General features: G+C 44.7%; 1 protein-coding gene across 1 annotated transcript; it reads right to left on the reverse strand.

The window, feature by feature from the left end:
- Positions 1-137: 137 nt before the first annotated feature.
- On the reverse strand, positions 138-11470 carry LOC119376956 (snRNA-activating protein complex subunit 3-like; the record flags this gene model as incomplete). The annotated part of the gene is given in 6 exon segments (XM_037646614.1): positions 138-374; positions 2025-2135; positions 3780-3944; positions 7271-7353; positions 11311-11382; positions 11384-11470. Coding segments are annotated over 6 exon segments (666 nt in total), but the record flags the coding sequence as incomplete, so codon positions are not given.
- Between the last annotated feature and the right edge of the window lie 13 nt (positions 11471-11483).

Here is an 11483-nt window from a genome sequence, read left to right on the forward strand (position 1 = left end):
AAGCCGTGTAACAGTGACCAAAAGGCTAGGAAACTGGGCATACCATTTGAATTCTAGAGCTGAATGAAGTTAGAGTAGAGCTACACATTGAAATGATTAATTTCTTCGTTTGCTTTGCTGAGGAAGAAAAACGAGCACACTGGTTATACACGATTTATTAATGGAGCACATATTCCTACAGTACGACACAATCTGTTCCACATTCAAGAAAAAAGACTAGTACACATCAGAGCACTGTGTTCCAGTCCAAGAAAGGGGCCGCACGAAATTTGCCAATCTTCTTATTGTCGGCAGTGTAGCTGTACGACCGAAAACAGGCGTCGCAGAAAAAGTATGGGTCGCAGAGGACACGTTCGTTCTCGTATGTCACCCACCTAGAAAAATAAAATTTGCACCTGTACTCCGTGTGCTGTTAAATGGCAGTGGCCACAGCATGCACAAAATACTAATTGTTTATAAGCTGAGAAGCAAAATTCTTGAGAACGCAAAGCTTGAGAGATTAAAAACAATCATCACTGAGCTTTTTAGGTTAAATTACATCATTTCGGTTGAAACAGATCCTGCTGTGCTGCAACTGTGCAAGTGGCACATCAAGTTCCATGTACTAAAAAGCACCTTAATCGCTTAGGGGATAGACAGTGCCAGAAGCGCATCTAATTGCACATCAAATAGTTTTCGGAATATTCCCATTTTTACAACCTGTAAAAAAATGTTCACATCTTGGTGTCCAGCAATAGAAACAAATGAATAGACTTCTTGCTTGCGTGCAAATGCCCGTAACGTTGATAGTATATAACAGCGTATTCATGTGCTGTGCTTTAAGCCATTGTGAACCACAACCACTCTGTCCAAGTTTCTGCCCTTGTAAATGGTAAAGCCTGCCTCCCCGAGCAACATACAGCCTGCTGTAAAACTGCTCTTTTGTCTTGTGCTGTGCGCTTGGGGATGAAGCTTATTGTAGTTTTGCACCAGTTTGTGTTTTTTTTTTCTGGTGCAGTGACCCCCACCCAATTCACTTCGATTTCTGGAAATTTTCAAATATTTACACACTAGGCCCGTACGAATGTTATAGTATCCGAATCCGCTATGACGTGAATTTAAGATTTTCGAAGTATTCAAAACGAATCCAGACTACCACAAGTAACCTGCTGAAAAAGTGGTTTCACTGCAGCGGATGGCTGCTATGCTGTGAAACTGACTCTTCAAGGGAAATCCGCATTGCAGAGAAACCACACTTCAAGGCTAAGTGTGCATATATTACCTGCACCCTGATTAACTTTTCAGTTTAAAAGTTTAAAGGTGTGTTATATAGGCTAAGTATGGCAACTTTTAAAATGCAACATATTTTGCCACATATAACTTGCACAATACTACTATCCAATTCCTGCTACTATTTGAATTTGCCTCAAAATTCTTCAATAGGAAATACTATTCTCTTTGAACCAAAAAAATTGGTACTCACACAAGTCCGAAATACACCTTATCTACACCTATGCAAAAGTTGAGGTAAAGCAATTATCTTGCAATGCGGGGGAGTCCCATTTATATTCCAAGATTAGGGGCAGAAATGGGAGTTGTCAGAAATCATTCATCCAGGACATTTTCATCTTGTGCCAATTCAGGTTACGATGATAGGAAAATGCCACATGTCGGTGTCCGCCGACCATGTCTATTGAAAATCAGCTTGTCTGTTTATCGTTGTAATCCCACTGGTGTACTTTAAAAACTCACTGGGTTCTTTATGTATTCACCTAAGATGACACAAAAACAAAAGCCATCTTTTTATGTATTGATCCTCCCCCACCCTCCTCCAAAAGTTTTCTGCTCCTAAATGTGATTTCGCACTGCCTCCATATCAACCCACCTTTGAGCAAGTGACAAATGTGATGTGATGATGGCATCATGTGACATCATGATGACTTGTTTGCATCACTTGTGTTGACGCCACCGATAGTCAATTTTTCGCGTTTGATGAAGCATCTAAAGCTTTTGCCTTAAAAATGATGCAACCGGCAAATGCTTACTTGGCTGTATTCTGGTGGCAGAGCATGCAGAACACCCTCTTGCCACATGGGAAGGTTTTCAATGCCATGGGGTAGTCCGATATGCAGTGGCTGTCGTGCGGATGAAGCATCCTGTTAAGAGAACGGATGCAGAGCATGCATGTATGACTTTCACATGTATACGGACATTGACAGTACTAGAGTCTTGAAGGCTCGAGGTTTAATCGTGCACTACGAATTAAAATTAGTCAAGTACAATAGAGACATAACATCTAAACACCATGCCATAGTCTGTTCTATTAGTGCAACGATGCACCTAGAACTGTCTTGCTGCAACACAATGTCTGAACAGGTGGACTTGGACAGCACCACTTGATTCTAGCACGCATGCCTAGCACTGGCGTAGCCGAAAGGGTGGGGGGTTGAAAACCTCTTAAATTTTCCAATTTTGCGTGTGTACATATACACACATACAAATGCACGTACAAACAAAGCATGGCTAACCCTCTCCACCCCCACCCAAACAAAAAAACACAATTTCTGGCTACGCGCCTGATGTTTAGGCTGCAATGCACAAGCTTTCCTTCTTATTTTTCTTTTTTTGTCTCCGCATTCACGGTCATCCAGGCCCGTAGCCGGGGGGGGGGGGGGGGGGGCGCGATATTTTCGTGAAGTAGGTGTTTTTACCAAAAATAAATAATGAAAATAGGTGTTTTTTCTCAAACAGTCATGGTCTTCAGCAAGTCCCCCCCACCCGGAAAAAAATTCCTGGCTACAGGCCTGCAGTCACCACTTATGCTTGTGGCTACAAAAGCAGTTACAAGCATTTCTTAAGAAAGCCTGTGGGCTGTATTCTGGGTCGGTCACATTAAAGGGACACTAAAGAGAAAAAAAAAAACTATTCCGCTTGTATTAATAGCCCTTCCACAAAACTCACCAAAACATCATTCTTGCCACAAGAAGACCCTCGATAATAAGCCTGAAAACATGCTAAAAAAATGCACCAAATGCACTTTCCAGCAGCAACTCGTTACGACAACATAGATTTTTTACTAGAGTGCTTATTTGGGCCGGTTGGTACATGTTCATAGAAAACGAGAAACAGCGCGTACAATAGGAAGAAGTGCTTAGTCCGTCTCTGTCCTGTGGTTTGTGTTGTTTCTCGTTTCATATAGATTTTTGAGAGTGTTTCTTAGGGTCTACATAATTTTTAATCCCGAAGAATAAATTACACTGTCTTCTAAGAGGGCCAAAGACATTTTAGGAAATTTTATTAAGCCAATCTAGCCAAAATTTGGGGGAAATGAAAAAGACAAATTTATGACAACACACGAACACTTATGCGCTGGGGTTTCGGCGCAGCATTCAAAAACGAAACTTAGACCTTCGTTTTCTCTTCCACCTAATTATGAAATCAAAGTTCTCAAAGAATAATTTAGCAGTATGTTGTATGGCTCGGTCATTGTTCATATTGAAGGTCCCAACAGGATATCAAATGAGGCATGGGCACGCGGAAAATTTGCTGGTAAGGTGATGAGGCATGAATTTAAAGATGGTCTTCAATGGCAGCTTTTAAACGAGAAAAGTCAGTGATAAGAGTGACGTCGAAAAGAAGGCAATTCCAGTCTTGGACTGTGTGTCTAAACTGATTTAATGATTGACTTTAGTGTTCCTTTAAGAAGTAATGCTGGTTTTCACTTCATGAATGGAAAAAAAATACTTGGAAGAGCCATTTTACTGGCGAAATAAACGGAATCGCCGAAGTCTAGTACCAACCTCATGTCGGAGAAGACCACCAGGTGTTCACAGTATCCCTGGTGGACGTAGACGTAGGGGTATCCCAGACGCAGCTCCAGGTCTGAAAGTTTGATGTCTGCCATGTCCGCGACATTAAAGGGGCCTATTTCTCGTCTGGGGCTGTTAGCCCATTCTATTATTACTCTGAAGAAGAAAGGAAAAGGGTTTTAGGATTTTACCTCCGGCGGATGAGCTCGGCACAACCACAGAAAAAGGTTCCCACTCATTCTACCAAAGACGATCTGAGCAAGTCCGTGCATCTACATTCAGATACAACTGAATGTAGAAGGCGGATGCACATAAGCCTGCACCAATGGGCGCGCACTCCAGACTGACAGCATGAACCAGATGGCCGGTGACCCCGCCTTTGGAGAACATTGCCAATTGTTTGAGGGGGGGGGGGGGGGGTCTTATTTAGTGTGGAGGTGATTGGCTGCCACACTTCGGTCATCTCAGCGGGGTCTTTACTGATTTTTTATGTTGTACCCAACTGTAGTTCTCTTTTTCATGCACAGAGGAATCTACATACTATAATGTAATTTTCCACGAATCGTAATATAATAAAATAAAATATATCACGAAAAATACTAATTAAGCAATGCAGTGAAGCTATCTTTCCCTGTACATAACTTCCTTCCTGTACATTCTCCAAGAAAAAAGAAAGATCTTGTTTTTAATGCATTTCTTGAGCTTATGTCATGTGATGCATCTAAAAAGCTCTGAAAGAAAAGGTAATATGGTAATGTTTTTCCAAAACTAGTTCTTAAGGTAAACGGTTAGAGAAAATTTGCTATGAAAAACTGTTAAAGGGACCGACAAGTGGCAAGAACGTGGGATTAGATCCTGGCATAAATGAAAAGACCGTAAAATATAGTGACCGATTCCAGCATCCTTTTTGCGTTGCGAGTAGGATTTATATTTTTAAATCGCGAGTAAAAGTAACAAAAACCGGTCGGTCACGCAGCCTAGCGGAAGAGCCTTGAAGCTAGAATATGAAGCCTATCACTTTGCTGAACGTAGTCTGATGCTGTCATGAGTGCCATAATTAGACCTCAAAGTTAGAGTATGTATATTATTATCCAGCCCCACTCAATTCTGTGCTGCTTACGAGGTAAAAGGAGATGCGCGAAGTGCACGCATGCGCAGTAACTCACCGCGCTCCAACACGAACCGCTCATGCGCTCACTGTTTGCAGCATATGTTGTCTCGTGTGTATAATGACTTCATATTCGCCACAGATGGAAAAATTCTGATTACAAATGTTTCGCGGTGTTTTCCACGTTACCATTCCGTGATTAGGCACTCTGACCGCTGAGCTTTCCATTGCGCTGAAGAAAATAGGTACCATGAAAGTTGGTTGTCGGCCCCTTTAAGAGAGATACTGCTATCTATTGACAGAAACAAAGAGCTATTTCAACCAACAGGAAAAGTTGCAACAGAGAAGCAACATGCTTTCGTATCAGTTCAGTAAACAGCACATGACACCAAAGCCCTCATAGGCTTACAATCAACTGTGCTTCATTTTTTCCTGTAAGCTGCCTTTTATCACAGCTTGTGTCTTTTAAATGGGTATGTTTTAGAGAGAAGTATAAATGTAAGGCTGTTTTGCAGTGATTATTGCACCATCTGCCAGTGTAACCAGCAAGGTAATGTAGTCTAAACTTGTTATAATTAAGTCATTCAAACATAATATTACTTTCATAATCAGATATTTGTTGTAAGTATGTATTCAGTGCCTGCCAGTATTGTCAATATAGGTCTTGATATTTGCTTCGTTACATGCATTCGTTATACGTCCAATGGTTGACAATGCATGTTCGTGTGAACTTTTAGAGAACGAATTTGTTTTGTCTTCAGGGGAATTTTGACAAAGGGATAGGACAAGATGTGGCACTGGGTCTTCAGTCACTTTACAGAATCTTGACTGCCATGCACTGAAGTGTTGGTGCCCTTGCATTTTCCCATCTGCTGTTCATTGCTAGAATGTCTATACTCCGTTTCATGCATCAGGTGCAACGCTATGGAAGCTAGCAAGACTTCTTGCAGTAGATGCGTTTGCACCAAGAAATAGTTCAATGATTTTACCACCTGTAATGTGATTTTTTTTGTAGCATTAGCTACACAGGCCTAGCCGATCGAGCCAGTTTCGCGTGCTTCCTCAAGAGCCGTGATGCGCATGCGCAAGGATCAGTGATGTCACGCACCGGAGCCGGCACCTCCTGCGCACTCCGCCGCCGCCACGAGCGACTCACTGTCGCCGGTCTGCGCTTTCCAGAGGAGTGACGTCGTAGCCGTGGCAGACGTATTGACGCCGGCGTGCGCACAGCTATTCGTCTTCGCTGTGCTGTCGCCGCCGCCGGTCTGCGCTTTCCAGAGGAGTGACGTCGAAGCCGTGACAGATATATTGGCGCCGGCGCGCACGCAGCTATTTGCCTTCACTGTGCAGTTGCCGTCTGACACTGCGCTGGAGCCGCTCGATAGCGCCTCTGACTGGCGTTTGCCGGTGTGGTATAGCCATGGAGAAGGAGAGCGCAAATGCTGCTCAACGGCGCAGAAGAGTGGAGAAGCTTAACTCATCGGATCCCGAAGTAGTTGCCTGGCAAAATAAATATACATGTGCCACATAATACGTATACCGTGTGTGTGTCATTGGAGCAGCAGTAAGCATGATAATCAAGCTAATCCTAGACAATCAGGAAAGCTAAGAATAATCAGCTGAACCTTTACTAACGCTACGTTATCCTGGCATAGCCGAGCTAAGCCACTGCAACATTTTTTTTCATTCTTAGACTGAGTAATAAATGAAGATGCTTCGTGCCTTAGGAATGAACAAACCCTGTTATTTGTATGGTTGTGAATAGGTCGTTCTGGATCACTTAGTGTTTCATTATTTTCGTATTGGGGCCTCCGCGATTAGTTCTAGTAGTGCGCAGCCGGAGCCAATCGTGGAGGCCATGTTTACAACGACGAAATTCAAGTGCAAGTCACGCAGACTTGCACATTTTGCTGACCGAACTTCTCGCATAGCTTCCACAGCGTTGCACCTGACGTATGAAATCGAGTATACACTTCTGAAGGACAAAACTTAGAGTCCCAAGGTTTATTCTTCTGTGTGCAGTCTATGATATCGTCACAACATGGTGCACTAAGGAGGAAAGATGCCAGCCTTTACGAACAGCGGTGACATGTTGAACAGTTTCTTCACGACCACAAGACGTACACGCAGCAACATCAGACACCTCCCCTCCTACTCCCCCTTCATCTTATTAGGGGGGCCATGGGCCCCTGGCCCACACAGTGCACATGCCTATAAACATAATGAAATAATCACTAGTGAAACCTACAGCTGTAACATGCACTGCTGCTTTCAGAAGTGTAAGCTATAGCTCTGAGACCTTTTCTTCTGCCAAAGTTAACCACCTAACCACAGAGAACCCCAGCTGTCTTACTAACAAAAATTGCACACTTACTCGCTGTAGTCTCTGCATGATGGGTCGCTCATGTCGTTGTAGAATGTGTTTCCTATGTAAAAAAATCCCGACTTGTACAGCTCCTGCAGAAGAGTCAAGCAGGAAATGCTTAACAAGCACTGAGCTTCGGGCCTTCTCGGTAAGGAATGTTTAAGGGCAGTGATGTGCACAGACAAGAGCTAGTAGAGACACACAAGCATCACAGCATTTATGCATGTTTACTATACCAAATTAAAGCCAGCATGACAAAGAAGAGGAAAGATTGTTATAAGAACCACTTATAACGATACTGGTTTTAACAATATATCAGTTATAACAATGAGAAGCTGCTGCACCGTCAAATTCTGTATGTTTTCTATGGTGAAATAACCTGCTTACAGTGATGCCTGCATGTCGTATTATCAGTTATAACAATGAATTCTGGCTGCTGGGTGTCCGTGCTGAAAGGTAACAGAACGTCATAACCTTGAAAAGAAATAGGAAAACGAGAAATTCAAGCTGCTGAAGCCCCATCCACAACCCCAATGTCCTTCAGCGCCCCTTCAGATTCGCAATATGCTTCATCGCATCGCAAAGTGGCATTGCGGCAAAGCTGACTCTTGCAATGCGCTATGGTGCGGGAGCGGAAGTGGCTTCTGTTAATGCACTTTCGGACAAACAATTTGAGTAAAAGGTTGAGACTTAGAAGAGTTTCCTGAAACTTTAGACGTCATACATTGGCTCTATGGGGGCTTGTGGTGGTACTGTGAGAGCATTTGAATTTTCAAGCATGTCCGAAAAATTGGCAGCGTCGTCATCCTTATCACTGATGTCTGTTGGCATGTCCCCTCCGATATAGCTTTTTCACAAGAGCCTGCCGTCCCCCTATCTTGCTTTCAAAGACGATAGTCTTTCTTGGGGAACTTAAACGCAGAAATTTTGGTCGGTCTGTCTGTCTTTCTGTATGTCTGTCTATCACCCGATTCAGCGACCCGGCCAAAGTTGAACCACTTGCTTACCGCCCACCCATCTTGAGCTGGTATGGCTGTTCATACGTGTGAACGTTGTCCATCAAAAAGTAAATATTACACATATCTGAGGCGCAACATCACTAGGTAAGTATTAGGTAGTGTGTTCCTTTAATAGAAAATACATAGATACATAATTCTAAAGACCCTAGTTTCTTAAGCTGCGCTGAAAATGCTTATGCGCACCGATGAACGCCCTCTGCCACGAAGGAAGGAAACCCTTTGCACAAGCTCATGTTTCCCGATGTATTGCCAGATGGCGTCCATATCTCACGCAGCATAGAGTTACTGTATATGCTACCTTTCTGAAGGTAGCATATACAGTGTAGCGAAGCGTTCGTAGTCAGTAATGGCTTGTCCTCTCGAGCGCCTTCTAGTGGGTCGTCCTCTTCTCTGAGAGCACGCCCCTCGTGCTGAGAGTCGGCCCCGCCTTGTCTGTCGCTGTCAAGTATCGTCGCCGAGTGCCCGCTAATAAACCTCTTTATAACAGTAACTTTAACGCAGCGCCTCCTCTATCGTCTTTACACGGCATTTGCAGTGGAGCACGCAGATACGCGGCCAATTTTTTTCATGCAACCCGTTTAAAGCAATTATCGGATATAACAATGAAATTTTCATGGCACTTGAGTATTGTTAGGAGTGGTCTTCGACTATAAATGCATACTAACCTAATCTATGGGTTGCATAAACTTCAAAAGCATGTACAGGCAAAATGAGTCTACCCGAGGGCCTTGACTCAAATTTTTGCAGCTCTAGATATCATGTTTCACTTATCGATGGCGCAGAACTGCAGTGGCCAACGGCCACGGGCCATTGATATTACATAGGAGCTATTGTGGCATTGGGTCGCCAAGCCTGCTCTGATGGAATCACCATGGCCTCCACAATCGTGTGATCAAGTCTCGGAGGCCATGACATCACGTATGTGGTGATGTCATGCCTAGCAGCAGCAAATTGTGAGAAACAGAGAGACACACACACACACAGCACCGTCTATGTTATGTATCCACCTGGTTCTTCTTCTATGCCCCTTTTTAGCACTAGAACCAGTATCGAAGTCACGCAATACCAACAACCGTACGTTGCTACTCTTGTTGAGAGCCGTTGAGCTGGAAAAGCCATGTATACCTGGCCCATCTATTTGCACAATGCTCTGAACTGTTCACCAAATTGATGTGCCACAAGAAAAATGTTGGCAGTAATGGCATGCTTGTGCCCACTTGTCAAAATAAAAACAAGTTACTATACTGATTCAATGTGAATATTTGAATTTATGCGAAGTGCTGCTTTCGTGAAGTGGTGAGTTGAATGCTTATACAGTCAAACCTCGTTAATACGTACCCGCTTTAAACGTACTAACGGTTAAAACGTAGTTCCGACGAATCCCCGACCGAGTCCCATAGAGCCCAATGCATTCGCTGACCGCTTAAACCGTAGTGGTTCGCCCTATGCCTACCGGTTAGTGCGTACCCCGCGTCCCGAGATAACTTTTTGTGCCATAAACTTTTACTGCACCGCTGAAATTCTCGACGCCACAATGTGCCGCCAAAGGTTTTCCGTCTTATCTAGGAACACGGAGATCAGTCGATCACCGATTCAGACTTCCGCGCGATTGCGGCAACGCCTTTGCACGTAAGCATCGGGAAAGAACGAAGGCGAGGCGGCGGCCACCGACGAACGTGCCAGCATGACTTATCGCCGACAACCTTATCACAATAAGTATCTTCAGCTATCTGCCCGGGCACGCGTGCAGCACAGCGCTACTTTAAGCCTGCTGCACGCTTTTACTTCGCGACAACCTCAACGCGCTGGGCCGCCGATCGCTGCCGCCTCGTGCGGGGCTGTGTTCAAGCGCGCACCGCTTTGTAGAAACGAAAGCAGATCACTGTTGCGGAGTTGAGCGTTGCGGGTCGCGGACACCGCGAAACCTCACTGCATTGACGCTATCACGCTAAACGCACGCGTACGGTACAGCAAGCGTAGCGCTGTTGTAACCATATTGCACGCTTTTATTAGGCGACCACCCAACGCGCGTCCGTCCGCTGCCAGGACCGCTACAGCGTCGCGGAGGAAGCTCGACATCGCTGCGTTAACCGAACAAGCTACTCTCCGCATCTGTGCACGGTCTGGAACGAAGTGGGCACGAAGAACACTCCCACGACTGAGGCGCGCGTGCGGTACAGGAAGCGGCCCGATAGTGACGGCGTACGTGAGCCGAGCAGGCGACGCGCTGCACGCAACTACCCAGAAGACGATCGACTCCACGCGGCCGTATCGCGTGTCAGTTTTCGTTTAGTAGCAGATTGCGGTACAGGCGCATACACATATATCGCGGAATGCAGACACCGTCCGTTTTGTCGCTATGTCGGTCACTGCGTATCCCGGACCCTTCAATAGTTTCGAAATGCTCTTTGGCGTGGTGGCCACCGCGCGCTATCGGGCGGTCGTGCGAAAGTGCCAGGATCTTTTCTCCACTTTGGCAAAAAGAAAGAAAAGGCTTTGCGATGGGTACTTAGGCAATATTTTGCTGTGGCACTCTATTCTTTGCTGCCGGCGATGGCGTACGCCAGGAGAGGCAAATTTGTACATGGTGGTTAATGCGTACTACCGTTTAGTGCGTAGTTATGCCGCGTTCCCGGCAGGTACGTATTAACGAGGTTTCACTGTATAAAACTAAATGCAATACACACAGTTGTCTCTACTGTAATCTATGAAACATGTCTTCTCATGCATTGTTTATGTTTATGCACTGAACGGTTCGCAAGATAAGCTGAAGTACAAATAGTATTTAATGCAAGTGCACACTGTGAGACGTCGATGCAGTGATGTCACGAGGACAGATGCGATGTTTCTAGATAAAGGAATGGTGAGGACAGGTATAAGGCACGAAATATGAATGTAAGCCTGGCTGAATCTGTCTTCTGCTCCATTCCTGCCATATGGAAACCAGCATATGTGTACAGACAATGCAACATGGAGTATGTGCCTATTTGGCAAGACAGCAGTAGTAGGCAAAGTCAACTACAGTCTTACAATAGCTCGTTGGTCTGATGTTTTGTCTGGGTTTTCACTGAAGTCTCCAATGATAGCAGCATCTGATATGCAAAGTAATTTTTTCACGCAAGCTGCGCAATGACTGGGAACTGAGCATTGCCAGCTCAACTTGAATCTGAAAAAGAAAGAAAGATACAAGAGTGACCATGATT

The sequence above is a fragment of the Rhipicephalus sanguineus genome, unplaced genomic scaffold (genome assembly GCF_013339695.2).
Source record: "Rhipicephalus sanguineus isolate Rsan-2018 unplaced genomic scaffold, BIME_Rsan_1.4 Seq2987, whole genome shotgun sequence".
Taxonomy (NCBI): domain Eukaryota; kingdom Metazoa; phylum Arthropoda; class Arachnida; order Ixodida; family Ixodidae; genus Rhipicephalus; species Rhipicephalus sanguineus.